General features: G+C 34.9%; 1 protein-coding gene across 1 annotated transcript; it reads right to left on the bottom strand.

Annotated features, from left to right (window-relative positions):
• Positions 1 to 1534: 1534 nt before the first annotated feature.
• LOC120351642 lies at positions 1535 to 22656 on the bottom strand. Its single transcript, XM_039429546.1, has 9 exons — positions 22553 to 22656; positions 21527 to 21733; positions 19830 to 19992; positions 19117 to 19253; positions 17784 to 17910; positions 15054 to 15339; positions 10088 to 10159; positions 9560 to 9677; positions 1535 to 1851 (listed from the first exon to the last, which is right to left on the bottom strand). Exons 2-9 carry the CDS (start codon positions 21631 to 21633, stop codon positions 1668 to 1670), a joined length of 1194 nt encoding a protein of 397 aa, XP_039285480.1. The 5' UTR covers positions 21634 to 21733; positions 22553 to 22656; the 3' UTR covers positions 1535 to 1667.
• Between the last annotated feature and the right edge of the window lie 3254 nt (positions 22657 to 25910).

The raw sequence follows: 25910 nt of genomic DNA, 5'->3' as shown, positions 1-25910 counted from the left end.
CGATCAGTATTATCAAATTTACCCAGTCCCTGCAATATACTATGTGAATTAATGTTATCTGCTTGAATTCCATGAGGTCGTTGTTGGATATAATTTTCTAATACTGTTATTTTCTCCTGTGCCATCTGCCATTGACTATTATTTGTAATTTTATTAGCATTTACTTCTTGATCTAGTTGAGTCAGAGTGGATTTTTGAATTAGTAGAGTTCCATTTAAAGCCTTACAGGTTTCTGTGTTCTGATTGATACTACCTTGCAGTTGGTTCATTTTTGTAGACATATTAATTTGTTTATTTTGTATATCTATAATACTATTAATATTTTTATCAACTGTAGTTGCTAAATTTTTATTGGTGACGGTAATTTGTTTTTTGATTTCCTGGTGGCAATCGGCTTTAATGCTAGTTGTTATATCCTGAATAGGTGTAGTGATTTGTGTGGTTAAGTTATCTATCCTTTCATTTAGTTCACAGGTAACCGTATCCAACCTTTCCGATAATCCTGCCGTAACTTTATCCTGACTTTCCCTCTGTAGATTTATCATTGCTTTTAACTCTTCTCTATGATTCTCTACTTTACTCTCAATAGTATCTAACCGCCGTTCTACTGATTGTATGGCGTCTGCTGTCTCCTTCATGCCCTGCTCCACTGTTTGTTTATCTGCCTCTTTAATTGCTGCATTCTCTTTTTTAATTTCCTGCATCATGTTATCCATTGTGTTTTGTAACATAATATTGAACATACTGCTAGTTTGTTCCATTATTACCCTTTTAAATGGATCTAGCTCTGTGACTGAAAATATACTTTGTTTGCTCAGATGTGACTCGGCCTCTGGAGATGCGGGTTCTGCAGGCTGCTCCTTGCCCCCTTCGAAGTTGATCTCTGCTATCCGTTGATTCAATGGTTTGTCAGCGGCGTTGATTCGAGTGAATGATAGAGGTTGCAGACCTTTTGGATCGAAAACTATCGACCTGACACTTCCTGGTTCCCTTTCTCGTGGTGTATTGGCATCTACCATGGTGGGGTTTGATGTGCTGGGAGTCGACAAAGTGGGATCTGTACAACCGCTGTACATATATGGAACTTCAGAGTTTGCGGGAGTGTGGTTCATTATGTCAATATGATAAATGCTAATTAAAAAAGTGATGAATAATATGCAAAAATGTTTAAAAGACACAAACCAGGACTTACAGTGAAACAGTTATGTGCAAAGTGTTTGGATAACCCGAAATAAGATATTTATACTCAAGTTTTTTATAATGCTCTAGCGCTCCAATATTTGAATGTTGATTCCTGACTAGCCTACAGACTGGTTTATAATATTCTCCAACCGGTTTATATACAAAATTATTAATCTCTGACTAGATAAATTTGAACGGTTTAGGCCCATAAAATATAATATCGAAAAACTATAAAAAGTAACACAAATAAAATAAAGAGAAAATAGTGTAATGTTTCAGCTATTTTGAATTATTCAGTAATGTTTCATTTCGTCAAGGAAAAACGTTTCCAATCATTATAGAAATGAGAAAATATAGATTATTATAAAAGTTGCGACTACGCCCCGTTTCGATAAGCCAATTTTCTGACTCCAGCTGCTCAAAGTCTAGAACTTAGCTAAATCCCGAGTTTTGAAACCTGCCCTAAATAGATTAGTAACTACATCCTATCGTACTCTAGTATAAGATAAAATTGTACTGTACTTAAGTACAGTATGCGAATGAAATCTTGAATCTTGAATCTTGTACTCACCAAGTAGCTCCATAGCAGTGTAAATCGGTTCTCTCTCGTACAAGTTAACAAATGATCGCTCAAAAAAAATGAAAACGTGTGTCTCATTCGTGGGATTGCTGAAACACATATTTCCATTATAATAAAGAATACCATCTCGAATTAATCTCAAAAGTATTATTATTTTAATTAACAAGGTGTGTCAAAGAAGGTTTGGGGAAATGTTAGATAAGAAGAATTTTTATTTGAGAGCTGGACGCATCATCATGAATAGGCTTGGAAGTGTAACTGTTCGAGCATGCTAGTTGGAGTCCCACAGTTACATGCCCATCCTGGTTCTCCAATAGAATAGAATAGAATGACTGCCTTTTTTTTTGACCTTGGAGGGCGATATTAGGGCGCAGTCGGCCCTCTCAACCCTCAATATTGACCATATTAGCTCAGCAATATCAATTGATATCAATAAAACATAGTGTGAAAACGTTAGCGTCAAATATCATGCTTACGTTGTCTTGATACACTGATGTGTATTAATACACAGATTCTAGCGTATTTTTGAAAATTGTCACGTTATTTTCTATAGTTAAATAACGATTAGCCTCCTGCTTGGCATCAATCGGTAGAGCATGAAATATTTTAATAATTATAAAAATAAGGTCGTGGTTTTTTACTAGGATACAGTCTCATAAAAATCTTTATAGGCCCAGATATGAGCTTCCACAATAATTCTGATAATTCATTAAAAATATATATATAATACTTATCCTATTGTATTGAGGAATAAAAATAAATCGTACACCATAAACAATTTGATTAATATATTAACAAATATTTCAAAAAATAAATCAGAGCAAAAATATATAGAGCGACAAAAATATATAATATAAGATAAAACAATAATCGAAATCAATAAAATATCACAGGCTAAATACTATTCTTTAAATTTTATAGCACGAAACGTTACCATGTGCTTCCATTTTTATGATCATATTCACAAATAAATTTTACATTCATGATACAACAGCTGTGCCTAGTGGAAAGTTGTGTGTATATTTTTGGCTTCAAAATTTTCTAAAATAACTTAATTTATTCAAAGTGCGGTGATATTAAGTGCAATATTTGACTATAATTTGGTATTTTAATCATTCTGAATTCAAAATTTCCAGCTCATATATATTTTTGGACAGTACTTTGAACTTTAACATTCCTTAAAGCATAAATTTGTGTTTTATTGGACAAGGTGAACATAACCTTAATTTTGACAAATTTGGAAAAAAAGACGTTTTGGACGTTTGTCTGTGTTTCTATCTAATTAAGTGAATTGTAATATCTAGAATAAATGAATAAATAAATATGCATTTATTTGCATGTAGCTGTGATATCAGCTTGCTAATACCTGTCGACTTGGATAATTCTATTTTAGACTAAATTCTTAGGTCAGCATGACAAATTGACAAGCTAGTAATCCAAATAATATATATATTAAATTCTATAGTATCTAATAGATTTCTTTGTGATAAATATATATTTTATCTCAGGGTGCGAGATTCGGCACCTGAAGGAATAAATAGAGCAATTCATCTAGTGAATCAGAGCTACAATAAACTATCGCAAATTATATTGCAGAAATTAATGATCATATGAATATTGTATTAACAGCCTAGATTTTATACTTCTTTGATTGATAAATCTTCCAATATATGAATTGATTCGTTACTTTCTAATAAAATACCTTTTATACTACATTTACTTGCGCAAGTATTTTTACCAATACTTTTTTATAAGAAACCCTTAATTTATAAGAAACCCTTTCGACAAGCTAGCTTTGATTCTTATGTAATTTTGAAGCACTGAGGGCGCCCTATCACTATTTCAATATTTTTCACTCACGTGTCAGAATTTTCTTATGAGCTGCTGATGTCGATCCAACTCCTGGTGGTCCTGGATTATTGTAGCCAGAGTCGTCTCTTCCAAGGGGTTACAAAATTATTTAAAAATGACTTTTGCTTTATAAGAGCATCACAAAGTCTTATAAGAAATTTAGTAATTCAATTTAACTTTAAATTATTACAAGGTATTACGCTCTATAATTTTTGGTGACCTCTCATGGTGGTAGTTGGCAGGCGAGTGTGGTTCTCGTTTCTCAATTTCACAATTCTCATTTTCGATTTCTAAATTTGCATAAAATTTGAATATTCTATTCCTCCGCCATTCAAGGCTCAAATAGACCGTACTAAAATATTAAATTATTACTTATGTTATATATTAAATAATTTCTTTGCCTTCGGGCCATATCCAAAACATAGACTATACAACAATTTTTTATAAATTCTTATTATTTGTAGAAATATATACAAATATTTTTGAATCGGCTCACTATTGCCGCCTATCAATTGCCACTATTTGATTGGTGCATGCAAATTATTACAGTATTCATGCGCTTAGTAACCTCCTACTTCCTTAATACATTTAATTATTTTTGTTGGGTTTTTAAATATGCTCTTTACATGCTAAGTAATTTTTTATAGATTATTAGTTGTTTCATACATTACAATAATTAGCCACGTGAGACTTTTAGTTCCTCAAATTGCATACTGTTTTGCCACAATAAATTTCTGCCAAGGTGTTTGGTCAGATTCTACGTTGTATGGCTCAGTCGATCGTTAGGTCGCCGAACAGTAAATATTTATGCCTAACCTCAATTTTCAATATTTTATATAATATTATATAGTAGCAAAATTTATTTCCATTCCTCTTAGGCTGTTGTACAGTTTAGCCAGGACGTCTGATATTATCTAATCTTTACGCTATCTCTTTGGCGATATTAGCCAATTACTTCACTTAGACCTATAAATATTTCAACTAGGGATTTTTATTTATCAATCCAAATTAAATATGTTACACAATATATTATTATTCTTCAAAATAATTTACAATTGAGAATTAATTCAATTGAGAATGATTATATTCAATGTGATACGTTCAAAGTCAATCTGATAATCAATAGGAGAAATGAAATTTGGTGATCCGACGTTTAGTTTGTGCCATATAACTAACATGATTGGATAGTCATTCAGACTGGTTCACAACGTTGCCAAATTGACTCAATTTTGCCACTGAGTGTACACAGCTGTTATTCAATTTATCCCATCAAATTTGATCACATATTAATTTTAACTCCTTTGATAAAATATAATCAATTTTATTTCAAATTGAATAAATTCATCAATAAAATAGTTTTTTTCATAATTTGATTCTAAACTATGCTTTTATAACTGAGATCAGATTTACAAACCTGAAATGGCGGCTAATTTGAAAAGCTGTGATACACAAATCTGAACTTCAAAACAAAAGGAATTAAGTTATTCGGTAGGTATTCTATTCCAATTTCTTTTAAAAATAATAGAAAAATATAAATCTCATTCAAAATAAGTAATTTCAATGGAAATAATTCTGAAATAACCTTTCAATATTATTTATACCGGTACGAGTAGGTCTAACCTATTAGCATGACCTATTCCACCCTCTAGGTTTCCTAATAATTGCGAAGTATTGCTACAACGCGGACTAGCTACAGTCGGATATGGGTCGGGGTCAGTAGCCGTACTGACTGGTGGAGATACCGGACCTACACTTCTCCCTCTATCCTGATTCTTTACCCTCTGCTTCTTTCGCGAGATTTTTACTTTCAGGGGAAGAGTGTTTGCCCGTGGCGTTACTGGCCGATTCGGCCCTCGGCCTTTGGAATACAGGGTGGGTGTTAAGGGATATTAAGATAACCCTACACAAGGAGACGGATCTGACTATCAGATCCCTACCAATAATTCTATTTATAAAGGTAGTACGCAATCTGAACCAACTGCGAATTGACGGCGAGCAAGCTGTACCTGCAAGCCCAGGACGTGGTTTTTCTATGAGGTTTAAGGTGAGAGCTATGGGGTAAAGGTATGATGGAACTATGGAGCTATTAGTAGTATTTAAGATGTAGTTAAATAGGGCACGGTATAGGGTGTAAGCTATAGAGAATAGGGTGCAGGGTATGAGGTATACGGTATAGGGTATAGGGAACAGAGAATCAATAATAAGATTATTATTCTCTACAGCAAATAAATATCTGCTCAATAATCCGCAATCTGAGAATTGCGCCCTAGCTCTCAGCAAGCTGGACCTGCTAGCTAAATACAGTATATCAATTTCAATTATGTGGTAATTAAAGTTTAGAGGATAAGGTTTTAGGTGTAGGATTTCTGAATCGCGAGCCTGCAGCTGCGAAAGGATTTTCAGCAATTCTGAAACTGCTAAACAGGATTCCCGCGCTAATCTGATGACTGCGCGCCGGTTATTAAGGGCCAATCTGTGACTGCCCTTAAGGGTATGGGAATCACTCTCAATCGTCCGAAACGCTTTTAAATTAATAGTCAGTATGTCGACTATTGTGAGAGGATAGAAAAGATTTTTCACAGACACAGTCTGTAGAATAATATCGGGAAGACAACAGTCTGTCGTTGTCAGGGTAGGAAAGGATTTTTCCAGGATTTTCCACAAGGAAAATATCGAGTCAGAGACTCCTAATTCAGGAAAAGATTTCAATAGACTTTTCCAAGTAATTGCCAGTCTAAGGACTACCACAAGATCGATCTCTAATTTGCAACTGAGATCACGGGAAAATTCGTGGATTTTCCACAGGGAAAACCAGCAAATAATATTTGCTATTAAAGAAGACAGGTTTCTAAGAATTTTAGAAAGGATTCGCGGGTCTGAAAACCCGCGACTAGGACGATCTCGAATCTGAAACTGAGATCAGGAAGGATTTTAACACAGGAAGAATTAAGAGAAAAAAAAGAAAGGATGCCGCAGTCTAAAAACTTCGGCGAGGAAGTCCTCAAGCTGTACCTGAGAGCTAGAAGGATTTTAGAATAGGGAAAGTGAAGAGAAAGAAAGAGAATGGACGTCGCAGTCTACCAACTTCGACAAGGACGAACTCAAGCTGTACCTGAGTTCTCAAGGAAATGATTGGAATTTCCTACTAGGTATTACAGCAAGTCAGAAACTGCTAAGAAAAGTTAAAATACTGGGCCACTCTATAGTATGAAAACCAAGCAAGGAAAACTTACTATAAATGATAATAATTTCTCTACAAGAATAAAATTTAATCGAGAAAACTTTTCTCAAAAGGAACAGGGATTTTCCCACAAGAATAAAAATTAATTGAGAAAAACTATTCTCAAAAAGGACAGGGATTTCCCTACAAGAATAAAAACTCAATGGAGAAAAATTACTCTTTAAACTAAAGGCCACCTTACTACAGAGAAGGAAAAATATACGGACTACCAGTCCTGACATACAATTACCTGAAATGACGTGGATACTGATACGGAGAATAGCGAACCGATTCCCCCTTCCCGTATTATAATTAAAAACGTCGTGAAGCGACAGAGTCGAGACTTATAAATTAAGTACTCAAAAATAACCCGCTATAAGAGCCTAGCTAAATTCCCCACTCAACTATTTGTAGTACAAACTTGAGATTTCTTACAGGTTTCAAAACCAAGGATAATTCGTTCACCCCCAGTGATACGAATTTAGGAAAAATAACCAACAAGAAAGAAAATCCCCCAGGAAGTTCTATCTTCAAATACACTCGGCAATTCGACATACAATATTCCATTCACTAAAATACAGAATAGAATATTAACCCTCTAATACACCACTATTAGGAGCGCCGCTCGGAACGCAGCCGTACACGAACCCGTTCACCGAACAACTGCTTTCTCCCAGGTCTTCTTGAAGCTGCACCGGGTCGCTGAAAATTAGGAGGCCGGGGGAAAAGAGCTTCCTGACCAATGAGAGTCTGAAAAGACGATCACGCCACTGGTCATGTGACGGGGTTTTGACTCAGCTGCTCCTGATGCTAAGGGTGCAGCAAATGATGACAATACTGCTGATTCATATAGTAGATTAGGCCGGTAAACAATATTTCTATTCCAGAAATTTCATGAAGAGCGATACCGACTCAACTCGGTAGCCGAGTGGTAAACAAGATCTGGAAATATCTGGTTAGATGAATCCGCTGCTGATGATTTAAAGGGGTTGACGGCGATGGTGATAATGTGCATGTGCACAACTGCAAATCTAACAAAATATATCTGGAAGTCGATCCTATTCCTATTCTAAAACAGAATAAATTCGCTAAATTATGCATTAGTCGACGGCTCTCCATCCGTCACAAAAATTCACTTTGTGACAAACCTATAATGTGTAGGCTAACTGAAGCATGGATGAAGTCTAGGATGGTTAGTTATCAATTTTTAAAATGTCATTTCAGGTATATTAATTTGTGTTTCTCATACAGTAATGTCTAAAAATTATTTAATTGTTTCAAAAATACATTTTAAATCAATTATACGACTTGTGTACTGAAGTATTTTGATAGAATGAAGAAAAAAGTGGCGGCTGAGAATTTATTGTTTGCTCACTTTTGTACAGTCACTGTCAAAAATAAAAATAAAATATTCTGGCAAACAGACAACATTGCAAAGCTAGAGAGAGATAGCGCTATCTGTTTTATTGTATGATAGAAAAGGACAGCAACAGTATTGTCAATCGTACAGTGCCATTATAACGTGGACCTCACTATAGTAGCTTCTACTCACATTTCAAAACTCTCAACAAAAAAAAAATTTCAGAAACTGCTATCACAAATTGTATTAATATTACGTGTATTTTACAGACAGGCAGACAGACATTAACGGAAGCGAGTTAGTATAGAACTTAATATCGGGGACCGAGCTTCGCTCTGGAGTACAAAAGCATAACAAATTTATTACGAAAGCAGAAATTATAATAACATTCATACAGAAATGTTCTATCTAATCACAGAAAATTGAGATTAATTACCAGAGGAATGCAAAAACTTCCCTCAAAAAGGCCCAGTTGCACAAAATCCGGTTAAATTTTAATTCTGATTAACTTCACGTGAACCAAATCAGAGAAGACCATTTCAAGAAGAAGGATCCACTGGAATTAATCAGGATTGGAAATGACCCGCCTTTTTTGCAACAGGCACTAAGTACCTGATTCAATGATTACAAAAGTTCAACAGCTGAGTCATAATTCTGACACAGTCCCACACACATGAACTCGCTCACTCACTTCCATCACCAACAGACGACGAAATAATCATTATAAGCTGTTTTCCCAAGGATGAATAATAATTATCCTTTTAATGTCCTTCAGCGAGTTATCCCAGGGATGGGACCAAGTGCAATCGAATCTTTATAATTATTATAAACCTACTATGTTCTGAATTTCGTGAGAATCGTTAGAGCCGTTTTCGAGATCCGGTAGAATACAAACATATAAACATCTAAACAGAAGTTTTTCGTTTAATAGTATAGGATGAATTAATGTTGTGCATTATTCAGCTGAAATCATGTTTCGGCGTATAAAGTATGTCTGTCTGATAGTCTGTGTGACAACTGCCAAATAATAGCATCAGCTTCTTTAAATGAATGGAAAAATCACATAGTCTAAATAGCATGCAAATAATCCCAGCTGAATGATAAATCAAAACAATTTTTTTCTGATGCACTTTCAATGTTATCTTTATATCCTGAAAACGGATGAAGGAGTGAGTCACTTTTGTTGTCCAACGAACCTGTAAGAAGGTTCAAAGAATTCGTGTTCAAAATTTGAAGCTTATTGATCAATTCTCTCTAAAGTTCTTGTCGAACTGTATAACAGACTGAAAACGACTTTGAGCTCTAGTAAGTCAAAAGTGAGAACTTCGATAACGCTCGTTTAGTTACTGAAAACTTTTCAACTTACGTGGAATGATCTCGAATGAGCGTTGATGTAGTGGATTTATATAGTATACTTTCACAAGCTGGAGGACATTTGCACTCATTCAGAATAACATGTTCATCATGTTCTGCAACTCCGTAGTCTGCAAAACAAGTTCAATTGGCAAATTATTGAGAGGTTGAGCTTCAACTACGATTAGCTGGAAAAGCAATGTCAACACAAACAGTTCCTTACATCCTCCAAACACATCATAGAATCAAGCTCAAATGGAAAAATATCAATTGAAAAAACGTTGTATTTCAATAAAAAAATTGAAATTATTGACAAGTCATTGAAGAAACACTGAAAATTTATAGGTACTGTATCTACAGAATAGATTTCCTTCATTAATTTTTTAACTAATGATCAGTCAATTTCTATTATTTGTATACTACAAATCATACTAAATGTGAATTGTTATTTCTGCAATAAATTAGTTTCAATTCATATAAAACGTTCTTGATTGGCTATTATTTGTTTTGATTTATTATAAATTGTCCATGAGTCTCTTACCTTTCATCGTTGCTTCTCTCAGGTAGTCATTAATACACTGAATCCCTCTAACAGGACATTCCTCGTGTTTTTCTTTAGCAAAAAGAGATATTTAAATATCATCGATTCAACTATCATGAGACACAATATTACAATTGTACAATTATTATATACAATTCATACCCCAACTCATATCATTCATAGTGGGGTGTATATTCATTCATTGGTTTATCTATGCCTATTGAGAAACTATTCAATGCATAAGACTTCTTTGTTTAGTTTGTATTAAATGTTATAGTATTCAAATTTGTATTGTCATTGTTTTTGATGAATAAACTTTGATTCGATTTGACTTTGATTTTATTAGATACGCCTATTCCACCCCCTAGGTTATCTAATAATTATTGCGAAGTATTGCTACAACGCGGACTAGCTACAGTCGGATATGGGTCGGGGTCAGTAGCCGTACTGACTGGTGGAGATACAGGACCTACGCTTCTCCCTCTATCCTCATTCTTTACCCTCTGCTTCTTTCGCGAGATTTTTAATTTCAGAGGAAGAGTATTTGCCCGTGCCGTTGCTGGCCGATTCGGCCCTCGGCCTTTGGAATTCAGGTTGGGTGTTAAGGAGGATTGAGGTAGCCTTAACCGAGGAGACGGATCCGGATATCAGATCCCTATAAATAATTATATTTGTAAAGGTAGTACACAATCTGAACCAACTGCGAGCTGACGGCGGGCAGACTGGATCTGCGATCCCGGAAAGAGGTTTTATTACAGGATTTAAGGTGAGGGCTATGGAGTAAAGGTGCGGCGGAGCTATGGAGTCGTTAGTAGTATTTGAGATATAGTTAAATAGGGCACAGTATAGGGTGTAAGCTATAGAGAATAGGGTGCAGGGTATGAGGTATACGGTATAGGGTATAGGGAACAAAGAATCAATAATAAGATTATTATTCTCTACAACAAACAGATATCTGTTCAATAATCCGCAATCTGACAATATGCGCTCTAGCTCTCAGCAAGCTGGATCTGCTAGCTAAATACAGGGTATAAATTTCAGCTATGGGAAAATTAAGGTTTAGAGGATAGGGTTTTAGGTATGGGATTTCTGAATCGCGAGCCTGTAGCTGCAAAAGGATTTTCAGCAATTCTGAAACTGCTAAACAGGATTTCCGCGCTAGTCTAGCAACTGCGCGCCGATTATTAAGGGCAACAGTATGTCGTTGTCAGGATAGGAAAGGATTTTTCCAGGATTTTCCCTAAGTAAGATATCGAGTCAGTACTCCTAGTTCAGGAAAAGATTTTGATGGGCTTTTCCAAGCAATTGCCAGTCTAAGGACTACAACGAAATCGATCTCCAATTTGCAACTGAGATCACAAGAAAATTCGTGAATTTTCCACAGGGAAAACCAGCAAATAATATATGCTATTAAAAGAGACAGGTTTCTAGGAATTTTAGAAAGGATTCGCGGGTCTGAAAAACCGCGACTTGGGTGATCTCGAATCTGAAACTGAGATCCTAATTTAAACAGGGTTTTCCTAAACTCTTCGCAGGTCTGAGACCGCGACGGGGTTGATCTCGAGTCTGGAACTGAGATCAGGAAGGATTTTGGTACAGGAAAAGTTAAGAGAAAGTAAGAGGTACAGTAGCTTGCTGCAGTCTGATGACTTCGACTGGGAAGTTCTCAAGCTGTACCTGAGAGCTGGAAGGATTTTAGAATAGGATAAGTTAAGAGGGAGAAAGAGGAAGGACGTCGCAGTCTGTGAACTTCGACCGGGACGAACATAAGCTGCACCTGAGTTCTCTAGGAAAAATATCAGGATTTCCTCACTAGGAGTTATAGCTATTCCGAAACTGCTAAGCAAAGTTGAAATACAGGGCCACTTTATAGTATGAAAACTAAGCATTGAGAATTTACTCAAAATGATAATAATTTCTCCACAAGGATAAAAATTAGTCGAGATAACTATCCTCAAAAAGGACAGGGATTTCCCCACAAGAATAAAAATAGATTGAGAAAAGCTATTCTAAAAAGGACAGGGATTTCCCTACAAGAACAAAAATTCAATTGAGAAAAATTACTCTTTAAATTGAGGGCCACCTTACTACAGGAAAGGAAACGTGGAAACGCATATAAGCGACTGACTAGTCCTAACATACAGTTACCTGAATCGCCACAGATCAAAATACGGAGAATTGCGAACCGATTCCCAACTCCCGTATTAAACTTGAAAATGTCATGAAGCGACAGAGTCGAGACTTATAAATTAAGCACTCTAAAATAATCCGCTACAAGAGCCTAGTAAAATTCCCCACTTAATTGTTTGTAGCACAAACTTAAGACCCCTCCAGGTTTCGAAACCAAGGATAACTCGCTCACCCCCAGTGATACGAGTTTGGGAGAAATAACTAACAAGAAAGAAAATCCCCAAGGAAGATCTATCTTCGCGTTTTCCGGATCTCATCCCACAATATTCTATTCTAACACACAAAAATAGAATAATTCCCCTAGTAATAAACTAGCATATTGGATTAAAAATGTACAGAAGGACTTATCTGATGCAGGAATTGATGATGACATAATATTTGACAGAAACCAATTCAGAAGGAGTGTTGCAAAGTGGGAAATACGCCCCGTGGAAATTGAGAGGAGAAACGTAGTCTTTTCCCAAGAAAGAAGAGAGGCTATATCGACTAGAATGAAATTTTTTTGGAATAATCGTAGAAATAAGGATCTAGTATGGCATCCAAAGTAAATACTTAGCGATTTCCATACAAGGGAATTTGATGCATAATAATAATAATAAACTAGCACCGGGAACGCCATAAGGAGAGGAGATTCGCGACCCATTCACAGGCTCCACTACCGAACAACTGCACTATAAATAAAATCTACATGGACAGAAAATATACCTTCAAATAGTCGGTAATTCGACTTACAATATTCTATTCAATAAAATAGAGAATAGAATATTATCCCTATAGAACATCACATTTGAGGACGCCGCACGGAACGCGCCTCTCTCCGAGGTCTCCTCGAAGCAGTATGGGGTCGCCGAGAATTGGGAGGTCGGGGGAAAAGAGATTACTGACCAATAGGAGTTTCAAGAGATGATCTCGCCACTGACCATGTGACAGGGCTACGATTCAGATGATCTTGATGCTTACCATGATGACAATACTGCTAATTTCTATAACATATTAGTCCAGCAAACAATCTTTCTCTCCAGAAATTACAAGAAGCGGCTACTCTGGCGCGACTGCTGCTGACTGCATGTTAGATAACAAAACGCACAAACCAGTAAACAAAATCTGGGAATTTCTGGTTCAGATGAATCCGCTGATGATAATTTGCAGGGTTGTCGCCAACGATGATGATTTACACACTCGACTCTAAGTTCAACAAAATATATCCGCCTGTCGACCCTATTCTTTCTCTAAAATAAAGAAAATTATCCAAATCATATGCAAAATGACGCTTCTCCTTTCGTCACAAAACTCAATTTGTGATTGAGTGGCAATATCACTAATGATAATATTATTATCTCAATATTATACAGAGGTCAATCATCACTGAGATACGAATTATCTCAGCTATTCATTCAAGGGGTGATGGTGGAAAATGCAAAAGCACAAACAGAATTGAGATTAGAATATTAAAGACTACTTGACGAAGTTTATCGGCTTTAGAGAGACATCATCTAATTTTAGAAAATCGTCCTAGCTTGTTGCAAATTTTTCAATCAGATGGATGAATGGATATATATAATTATATATATATATATATATATATATATATAATGATAATGATGCATTATGTTAAGATTATGGAAACTTGATTCATCCCGAGCTGCAATATCAGTAGCTATTTCTCACAGTTTTTTTTTTTAAACTTTTCAAGTTTCATGAACACATTGTCGAAAATGGTGAACAAATAGAACATCCTAGATGCACATCTGGATTTTCAACTTTAGAATTCATAAAATTTGAAAGCGGTCCTGTGAGAAAACAGATTTTCCCTCACATGTGAAGAATAATTGACTGCATGTCAGTATAAAAGTGCAAAAATAATGTAATGAAATAATTTCTATATAGACCAAACACAGAATCAAAACTTTGACGAGATCTATTAAGTTATGAAATTTTGGAACCAAAATGAAATAATTCCCTTTTTTGCTATTGTATTGTGATTAATAAATCAGATGCACTAATTGACCGAACGTAATTAAGTCTATGTTTCAACTTGATTTGCTTTTGTCTGTCTGTATGTAACGCGATTATGGCCAAACGCGTTGATAGAATTCGATAAGATTTGGCAGGAATATTCTTTTTTCAACTGCGCGTCGATATATACACAAGGTTCTATGAAATTTTGCATTTTCAGGATAATATGGAAAGAAAGGGAATCCCTCCATACTCTGATACCACTATATAATATATCATCTTCTTTGAAGATAGGATCAATCAGACTTCAGAATTATTCATAATCAATCAGCTGACAAGTGGATTATTCATTGCATGCATTACACAGATGTTTGGCCATGTCTATTTCTATAAGGTAGAGCTTCAATATTTTTATGATGCGTGCCCATCAGTATCAATATTCTCACATTTGAAAAACAATTTAATAGGTGATTGAAAATGAAATAAAAAATTATAATTATAATCTTCTTGATTGAAAAAATATAATTTTGAAATAGTTGAGAAATAGTTTCATCAGATGGAAAGATTATCACGGAACTGGATAAATTATCATATGGGATAAAAATTCAAACGTGAACTGAGTTTATTAACATAAGTGGGTTTTTGATCTTGGAGAAAACAAATAACAGTTTTTAAGAGTAAATTATGATTCATCTGTGAATTGTGATTCAATTGAATCAATAATTAGAACAGGTGACATCAGATACTTGTGGATGAGAAATCTGCGTGAGGTCTACTGTTCACAGAACTACTAGTATCATGGGGTCTAATATGAGCTTACCTTCAAACGAATGCTTATATAAGATGCATTGACATGCTTCGAGCATCTTACTCATCATGCATCGGAATTGACATTCTGAGAAGCTATAGTGAAACGTTCTATTTGAATGTTTTACACTGGGATAGCTTCTCTTGCAAACGCTGTGATCATCACCTTCGTGTGCATAAGTATTGTTGTCAACTGATGGATCTACGCTAATGAAAGTGACCTCTTTATACGATGCAAACATAGAAGAAACGCCAAACGTCAATGAGTATGGATGTGAACGTGGATCAAAAATCATAATCTGCAAAAAGGACACATATTTTAAAATGAATAACATACAGAATCTTCACGTGGTAAAGTAGACTAATCATATGAGCGTACTAGCAGGTAACCCGTGCTCCGCAAGGGTGCATTTTAAAACTTGACAAACTGAAAACTTTACGTAATGAAATCTTGAAAAATTGAAAATAGGCCTATAAGAATCCTTGGTTAAATAAGAATTTATATACATTTCAAGTGATTCAGTCCAGTAGTTCAGACGTGATGATGCGTCAAACATAATTTTCCTATCCTTTACACGTGTATCTCTATATATATAAAAGCGAAATGGCACTCACTCACTCACTCACTGACTGACTGACTGACTCACTCACTCACTCACTCGCAGAACTAAAAATCTACCGGACCAAAAACGTTCAAATTTGGTAGGTATGTTCAGGTTCAGTTGGCCCTTTAGAGGCGCACTAAGAAATCTTTTGGCAATATTTTAACTCTAAGGGTTGTTTTTAAGGGGTTGAAGTTCGTCTTTTGTCATGTATATTCTTCTTCTCCCAATCTCTTAATTATAATTGAAATATCTATATCATATGTTACAATAGAACTATAATCTAGATAGAGTACCTCTTCGAAACAGTTGTTAACTGACAACTAAATTAATAATTTTGTCAGGTTGGCATTAAGTTGAGTTGACTTTGTTAGGTTGGCACCAAGTTGCCAAGTTGAAGATTGAAATGCATTTATCGCGGAAAAATTGATTGGGCACTGCTACTTCAATTCTGGGAATATTATATTACTAGCCGTCAGGCTCGCTTCGCTCGCCATATCCGTTTAGCCAGACGTTTAGTCTGGACCCCCGACTGGATTGTCCTAACATATAATAAAAATGCTCAAATGAAAAATGCAGGCGAGCGAAGCGAGCCTGCTGATCTCATTCTTGGACGATCCAGTCGGGTGACCAGGGAGCGGAGCCCCCTGACTAGACGGATATGGCGAGCGAAGCGAGCCTGATGGCTAGTACGTGTTTAAGCCAGTTCTTCCCTTTATTATAGTATAGAAGATGATAGATAGATGGATGATATATCAGTATCTTCAAATAAGAATAACTTTTGAAATGTTTGAGATAACGATGTGCGGTTTTCACCATACCTTTTCTCTTGAAATCCTATATCGAAACCATGTATCATATGACATACCTTCCAATTTGAAAAAATGAAGTTGGATTCAAAATGCCGAACAAAACTTGGGTGCGACGGAAAACCTGTTTTATTATTCGAATAGGATCCCCAATCATACCTATCTTCTAATTTCTTTTTTATGCAATGAAAACGACCCATTTTCAGCGAATGACAAGGTAATACTCTCGCTGCTTAATACTGGAACAGCAGTATATTAACTGTGCCCCTTACTCAAGGCTTGTGAATGCTTCCACTAGTCTATAATTCACGCATACACAAGAAAGTGTCAGTAGCAGATTGAAAAAATGATATGAATAATAACATTATTCAAAACCTAATTATAACAAAACCTTTTGTAACAAAACCTTACATTATAACAAAACCTTTTGCTCATGCTCATCAAAAAGATAGTTTGAGCATTTGCTGTAAAGTAAAAGCTTTTGCTCAAAATTGTATGAATAAACTAGAGCATTTGCTCAACTTTTGAAGCAAATGCTTCAAAAAAGGTGAGTCTAGTCTAGAGCAGCTTATCACCTTTTGCTCATAGTAAAATGGCTCAACTAATTCGTCTGAGGAAGAGGAAACTATACCAGATACGATCACAACCAATAGTTGGGAACTATAAAACTCTTTTTAGATTCAACCATGATGCATATCACCATTATCCCTACAAAAGAATAAATACAAAATATAGCTACCTTTCATAAAGATAGCCATCACAAAATAGGAAATATGTATTTAAGAAGATGAAAGTGTAGACGATTATAAGAAGGCTATTGATATTATAAGAATATGCTGGAGATTATTATAGAGATGACATTTCTTCACGCTATTATTTCAAAATTCTAAACTCAACTAACCTAAAACTCTATTCATAAATAGAAAACAGAGCAGACGACGCAAACACAAGCGGTGCACCCTATTTGCATATTTAGCGCTTCCGTGAGCTATAAAAACAAACTAAGGCTACAAAAGCGAATCAGCTGATGAAAAATCTCTAAAATACGTGAGCATTTGCTCCAGAGTTCAGGAGCACAAGGTAAGAGTAAAAGGTAAAGCTTATTCATATAAAAATGAGCAAATGCTTTTGCTTCTACCTTTTGCTCATGAGCAAAACCTTATGCTCCATGCTCTTGCTCATGAGCATTTGCTCTGGTTTTATTAATATGGGCCATTATATAAAGTGATTCATTTCCAAGCGATCCTCATGAGGTTTACTTATGAACTATTAGTGTTAAGTAACATTGGCATCCTATAGTTGTTATTTGTTGATGAATAAGAGAGAACTTACTTCGGCTCCATAGGATAATGTAGCAGACTGAGGTAAGTATTCATTCGTCTCTAAATCCAAGTTCAGAAACACACCAAATGACACGCCATTTGACACCTGAGTCCAAATTGGTAAGTCATTAGTATCACTGTGGAAGAAGATACATTATTTATCGAAAAAATACTTTGAAATAATAAATCAAGTTCCATCTAGTAAATGCGATGACATTTGAAAAGTTGTTGTTTTAACGTCACTATGCAATAAAAAAACTGGTGGATTCATTGTATAATGACTTGATTTTATAAATCATTTTCTACTTCTGAATGGGTTTTCATCGAATGAGTGAAGCGGAATCTATGTTTCAAGTCAATCGGCGTTTGTCTGTTTCTTTGTTTGTTTGTACCGCAGTTACAGTCGCAGTTATAGTCCGATTTGGATAAAATTTGGTATACAAGTACTTTGAAACAAGGCGCAGAAACGTATGTATTCAAAATTTTTCAATTCATCCCCGTTTCAAGATGGCGGCACTTTATTCGGAAATTTTACCCTAAAAATCAACCTAACTTCATCAGATCAGGTTCAAATTGGGCTCATTCTTCTCAGCTCTTCAAAGCGGTATTATTTCATGTATCACATGTTGAAAATTTTCTAATTTTTGGAATTCGATTTTCTTTTACAAGTCCCAATCCAAGTTTAAGATTTTTAATCTTTTCAACCGTGCTTCCGAGCTCAAAAGTGTAGAGGACTTTTATTCTTCTGCGCTCCAAGCTGGTCTTATTTCATATATCACATGTACAAAATTTTTAAAAATCATAATTCGATAATTCCCCCCCGCCCACCATCCAAGAGTCCCAAATTTCAAGTTTCAGATTCCTTATCTCTTTAGCCATGCATCCTAGCTCAAAAGTGTGAGAAACTTTTATTTTCCAGCGCTCCAAGGCGGTCTTATTTCATACATTACAACATGTTGAAAATTTTGAATTTTTTATAATTCAATCATCAATATCCCCCCCAAGATCCACATTTCAAGTTTCAGATTTTTTATCTCTTTAACCGTGTATCCTAGCTCAAAAATGTAAAGAGCTTTTATTTCTCAGCGTCCTCCACCGATCCTATTGCATTTATATCATCATACTCTAAATCCACTTTTTATGTGTGTTTGTGTGAATAGGCGGGCGCGTATCAATAGTGATTTTAGTGAGTGTAGCGAATTCTACTGTTCTCTGAACTACTAGCTTAACTCGAGTTCATAATCGTTGTTAAAGGAGTATAACTGTATACCTGCCAAGATAAAAAATAACGTGAGAATTGTTAGTTGTAGTTTCACGTAAGAATGTTAGTTGAATGCACTCACCCAGTTATAATTGAGTTCTTTGATATACAACAGCTCCTGCTCACAGGTAAAATAGCTTGCTTGAAAAGATTTTTGCATGGTGTAAGGAAACTCCCCAACTTGCAAGTCTTGAGCATATCGTCACAGCTATGAGACAGCTGAAAATTGCTCAAAAAAAGTTAAATATGTAAGCAATAGACAAACCATATTATGGAATTCAACTTGGATTATGCTTTACATATCCTTTCTTGTTTTATAATCAACAACATTTGCAATTACATTGTAATTTGAAAATAAGAGCTGTTTCTATATCACTCATCTTATCCAATAAAGGCCACCATATACGTTAGCAATATGAATTAGCCATCATCATCTCTCCAGCAAGAATGACAATGTGCTGAGCAAACTTATGAGCCAAAACTTAAAATCTGCGTTCAGTCGCCTATTTGGCTGTCTGCCTAGTGAGTAAGAAAAGTAAGTTCAGCCGAAAACTTTGATTTTCCACTCTGATGAACATGATCAATCAATATAGTTGAGAATGATATTGTAACCTATGTACTCGTATCAATGTATAAATAAAAAAATTTTGTATTCTATCAATTGATTCTATAGCTTTAAAAATATTGTTTAATACTGAAAAAATCAAGTTTTGAATGGATGAGTAGACCAAATTCTATAATATTAGGGAACCTTGAAGAAGTAGAATTAATTGACACTACTCATCTTAAACTTACCTCTTTCATAATCTTGGATAAACTGTTACTTAGACCATTTTCTCTCAGTATGAATGAAAGAAGTGCCCGTTCATTTATTGGTATAGCATCCAAATCATGAATTTTATACAAATTCTTTAATATGGAGTAAGTCTCAGCAAAAGACATATTAGCGTTTCCTTTCCTTTGAAAAGCAAAATGGATATCAGGTCAATTCTCAGGCTCGCATATCCTAAATTCTATGACAAATCGTTGATCTATAATATTTATATATATATAAAAGCGAAATGGCACTGATTCATTCACTCACTCACTCATTCATTCATAATCAACAGAACTAAAAATCTACAGGGCAAAACACGTTAAATTTTGGCATGTGTATGTTCATTTGGCCATCTAGGAGCGCACTGAGAAAGGATTTGTAAAAAAATCCAAAGATACGACCAAAATCTGTGTTTTTCTGCGTTCTCTCAGCTTTTTCAAGAACTTATTGGTAAAAAAATGTTCAAACTTGGTACACAGGCTCAGCTGACGTATAAAAATGTCGTATTGGAAGTTGAGTCTCGCCTAAAATTGAGACGCCTTAGCTCCGCTCAAGATCGGCGGTTTTTGAGCGTTTTTCCTCGTCTTCTAGGCCTTTTCAAGAACTAATTGACAGATCATGTTCAGATTTGGTACAGAAGTTCAGCAAAAATCTTGAAATTTTGTCTTGAGAGGACTTCAGAATTACGTCAAAGATACGCCCAAGATGAGCGGTTTTACTGCGTTTTCCTTGCGTTCCCAAGCGTTTTTTAAGATAATTTCTTTTCTCAAGTTTTTCGTTGGGTTTTCAAAGAATTTTTCCACATCTCTCAAGCAAATTCATACTCGAGTAGAGATGAATATGGATGTTTGGTAAGTTCTCGAAATCATTCCTTTTTTAAATTTCAAATAACTATTAGACAATTAGATATACAATAGTTCTCATAATGTCCTAACCAAGTCTCCAATTAAGAAATAACTGGATATTTATTACTTCTGATAAGAATTTGCATTTTCTGATAAGATTTTTGCAATCCTGCACTACATAATTCAAAGAAAACTTGGGAATTGAATCGAGCCTGAAATAATCTTCTGACTTTTTAAGACTGAAAGAAGAAAGCTCAAATGAAATATGCTCATCCTATTTCTGGATAATTCAGCCTTTGGTGGGAGGGGATGTCCGGGGGTTGGACGGATAAGGAGAACGAAGCGAGCCTCCCGGCTAGTGACTCATAATCTCAATCACATTTTTGGAGGACCGAGGATTCCTGTTTATTAAGATCTTTATGATTTGATGAAATTTTTTACAGTAATTTATTCATTTATTTATTGAAAGAAATACTTATATAAATGCATGACAGGAATACTGAAATACAAAGATAGAAATTATAGGCTATTATGTCTTGGAAATTTTTAACATAAATACATTCCAATAATATATTCAATTTTGAAAATAAAGATTCCTTTATCGAAAAAGTAACACAAACCATTATGGAGTACAAAAGCGTTACATATTAATCATTCTTACAAAATGCATTTACATGTGCACTGTCATTAGCCAATACATGCACAGTCTTCATCAAAATAGTGATTAATTTTAACATGGGAAATGGATGCTAGAATAATGGAGCAAACAAGTGTTATTCAAGAATTGTTGAAAATGGTGATTTATTCCTGAATGAAGGTAATTTACTCACATCCGATGTGCCAATTTTATCAATGCTGACTTCTTGATTCTATTAATATTGCAAACAGCTACACCAGGAAAAGGAATGGAGGATATAAATAGGCTGTCCGACTTCATGACTGTTATATGTGCAGAGGCCTGATATGTGTAATAGCTTGATGCAATGTTTATGCAGGCCACAATAAGGCAAAATAAGACCACACTGGCCGAAAAGATTCTGTAAACATCAACCAAAGTTACAAACAGCAGACAGTTACAAGCGGGAGCATAAAGCTTTTTTTAAATATTATATGAAAAATATTATTGCAGCATGATTTTAACAGTAAATTTTGCAAATTACTCTCTTCCTTGATTTGCAAAATAGAGTTTATTCAACTCCTTCATCATTATTTTTTCGTGGATCTCGTCTATGGTATACTGAATTCTGAAAACAATGCCTCCTGTTCGAGATGAAAGTATTTCCTATCTCCAAGACTAGATAAGAAAGATTAGGTAATGTCGAACCAAAGTCTTTAAATAATCACAAAATTTGTGGTCTAACAATTTATATAGTGAGGTCCACGTTATAATGGCAGTGTTTGATTAGCAATTGTATTGCTATCATTGTCTATCATTCAACAAAGCGGTTAGCGTTATCTCTTTCTCGCTTTGCTCTGTTGCCAGATCGTCTTTTAACAATGTATAATTAATAATTGATAAACAAAATATTTCATCTTGATTATGTAAATTGAGTTTAGGATTATTGAAAAATATAATTCAGTGCTTAATAAGATATAATTGATTATTATAAACGAAAATGAACAGTAATTATTACATCAATAAACCTGTATCTGCTACCGTCTATAGAAGGCATTGACAAGACAGAGGTTCGGCAACGTTTTTCTCCTATCTCTCTCCACTGACATTATAACGTGGACCTCACTATAGTATTTTTATTCAATATTCAGAAACAACACATAACTAATAGATATATAATATGAGTTACTTTTTTAACAGTGCTGTTAAAAGGAAATACAAGAACTAAACAGAATCTCACCTTTGAAAAATATTATGATTTGGATTAACAATACTCTTTAATCCATGAATTGACGACTTTTCTAAATAGGTAACAATCAGGTCCTTCACCACTTTTAATGTACTTCTATGTTCTTTCCTTGGTTTTCTTTCTGGAATTGATGAAACCTATCTCAAATTCAATAATATCTTGAGATATGACAATAACCAACAGACAATAGAAATTTCTTCCAAATAAGAGATCTCAATCAGCCATTATTTCTTCAAATTCAAAATTGCAACGTAAAATTTATGAGAATGATAGTCTGTACAAATCAAATGTGTAGAGGATTTCTCGTACAATGTCTCTCATGATAATTATCATTCTCAAAGCAGTTTCTCTTGATTATAACATGAGGGTATGCTTTTCTTGTTTGAGCAACTCTAGTTTTTGTGAAGTGTAATGCTCCACAGGCTTGTGTGACTCTATCTTTTTACTTTCCTTGTCCTATTACCATAGGTAAGGAAAGTATTGCTTTCCGAAAAAAAATTAAGGTACCCCAATTTCTAAATTTCTATACGTTTCAAGGTCCCCTGAGTCCAAAAAACTGGTTTTTGGGTATTGGTCTGTCTGTGTGTGTGTGTGTGTGTGTGTGTGGTGTGTGTGTGTGTGTGGTGTGTGTGTGTGTGTGTATGTGTGTATGTGCGTCTGTGTACACGATATCTCATCTCCCAATTAACGGAATGACTTGAAATTTGGAACTTAAGGTCCTTTCACTATAAGGATCCGACACGAACAATTTCGATCAAATGCAATTCAAGATGGCGGCTAAAATGGCGAAAATGTTGTCAAAAACAGGGTTTTTCGTGATTTTCTCGGAAACGGCTCCAACGATTTTGATCAAATTCATACCTAAAAAAGTCATCGATAAGCTCTATCCACTGCCACAAGTCCCATATCTGTAAAAATTTCAGGAGCTCCGCCCCATCAATGCAGATAGATTCCCAATTATCAGGCTTCAGATACAATTGAAACAAAGAAAATCAAGTGGAGTAGATTGAGCATGAAAATCTCTACAATTAATGTTCAGTAACATTTTCACCTAAAATTGAAAATAAGCTTTAAATTCGAGAAAATGTGATTATTCAATTGCAAATTATTGTTGATTCTATTAAATCATTCACTATGAAGAGATAGCAGACCTCATGTGTGTCTCCAGCGTTATTGCCCTGTCACCAGCTGGCTCAAATATTTGAATAGTAGACTTGAGATGCGCGGGAACACTAGCGTCAGTGATCAATTTTCATAACGGCAAGGAAAGTTGTGTGAGTGCGCCACACCAGATTTTTTAAAGTGTAGCCTGATGCTCTACAGGCTCGTGTGTAGGTGATGAAAAGATTTATGATAGGAGATTAGTGGACCCACAGCTCACGGTGGGTTCCGAACCATCAGAAAGCTGCTTTTAAACACATCAATGATATTCAGATCAGTCAACTCTTCATGTGATCACTCTACGAGATTAGCAGGTGCCTGAATTCCTACTTCCCCAAGAATTGCTTATCAGTAAGATCAACTGTCAAAAGCTTTTCTAAACCATTTTTCATCAGGCTTCCCTTCCTGTCAACTCACAGTTTTCAAATGAGAAATCGCAATAGCAAATTATTTTACTCAATTCTTCTATTTAGTACATCAAATAAAAAATACTCACGTTATACGTATCTTTAGTTATACAAGTAAGAGTCTTCATAAAGTCAATATAGTGTTATAATTCTATTCATTTACAATGAAGGGTTCTAAAAATCAACAGTCTCATGTTCATTATTCATCCATGCTCCACGATGACCATGACCTAATAGAAGTGCTGAAAACGTGCTCACTGTTATAAAGGTGAGTTCTCTAAATTCATCCTACAGATCCCAAAAGTCAGCAACAAATAAATGTTTCCTCAATAGAATGCTAATAACACACATATATGAAATGATATAATACTCACTACGATTCTTTCTTCTGAGCTCAGCTGGATAAAGCAGTCCCACACAGGTTATCACTTTCTGACTCATATTAACAACAGACGTTAGGGTAGCTCAAATGTGTTTCAATCAGTTCAATACTCTCGAATCTGTAGGATTCAGTATATGCAAGTACAGTAGTACCTACGCTGAGCTATAATCCTCTGTTCTGTTAGCTTCTGTTCTTATAGAATGGAGTCAATGAAATATCCAGAAATCGCGCACTCAATTTTGTCAGTATACAACATTAAAAAGCCAATAAAAATACTTTTCTCTGAACGATTGGACTCTCCTTTCTCTCTTACAATAGGGAATACAATAGTTGGCTGAGAAAGTATTTAAGATAATGTCAATCACTTTTACATCAGGAGATACAGCTAAATTTACATCACTGAATTGGTTGATTGTCCACTGTCATATCATTGTTGATTTATCAAGCACACACACACGTAAATTCAATTATTACTCATGAAATACCATCGGGCTTCCTTTGAAATGGGAAAATTTGAAAGCGGAGATTCATATCTAAGAAAAGGACAGCTTAACTCCTTTTTGTGAACTCATTTTCAATATCCTATTCATTTTCAATACTACCTATCTTACTCATTTTCAATAGGCTATCCCTATCTCCAGTTCAATACAGAGTACTTGGCAATGGCAGAGTATGATGTTATCTTTGAAGCTTAGAAAGAGATTTCACCTACAAATACGGTTCAAAGAAAATGTGTGTAGTTCAGCCCAGAGTGTCCTTTCATAAAGATGTAATGATTGTACATGATTGAGTAAATGAATAATCAAATAATAATATCTTTCCTTTCCATCAGGGAAATCCTACATTAAACGTTTTCTGTTTTCAACGCTCATCAAATATCGTGAAAGAATATGAGTTCTCTTCAAAGCTATTCTATTCATACAAAATTTCTGTAATATTGATTTCAAAAATCAATTCAAACTAAACAGCTATACTATCATAATCACGGTACCTGAGTCAAGATTTTGAACTATGAAAGAATACATTCATGTATATCAGATCATTGAATAAATAATTCGTACCTCTACCCACATTTTATACATCACAGGAAACATCATTGTATTTTAGAGATTAACTTTTACACGTACAATTCATACATTTCCATTACATCATCCAACCTGTAAACAAGTTATGTCATTCTCACGTTATAATACAAAGTAATCATTATGTAGCGCACATCAAATAAACATGTCTATGGAAAAAATGGTTTTTTACTTTCCTTGCCCTATAGGTAAGGAAAGTATTGCTTTCCTAAAAAAAATTAAGGTACCCCAATTTCTAAATTTCTATACGTTTCAAGGTCCCCTGAGTCCAAAAAAGTGTTTTTTGGGTATTGGTCTGTATGTGTGTGTGTGTGTGT

The sequence above is a fragment of the Nilaparvata lugens genome, chromosome 5 (assembly GCF_014356525.2).
Source record: "Nilaparvata lugens isolate BPH chromosome 5, ASM1435652v1, whole genome shotgun sequence".
NCBI lineage: Eukaryota > Metazoa > Arthropoda > Insecta > Hemiptera > Delphacidae > Nilaparvata > Nilaparvata lugens.
This window is presented reverse-complemented; position numbering and strand designations above follow the sequence as displayed.

Excerpts from the sequence above, each read along its gene's own strand:
- LOC120351642 (XM_039429546.1), bottom strand. The coding sequence starts at position 21,633 with ATGAAGTCGGACAGCCTATTTATATCCTCCATTCCTTTTCCTGGTGTA. Across the intron at positions 15,340-17,783 it reads CATTATCCTATGGAGCCGAA|ATTATGATTTTTGATCCACG; the intron begins GTAAGTTCTCTC and ends TCCTTTTTGCAG. Across the intron at positions 9,678-10,087 it reads GAGAGAAGCAACGATGAAAG|ACTACGGAGTTGCAGAACAT; the intron begins GTAAGAGACTCA and ends CTTGTTTTGCAG.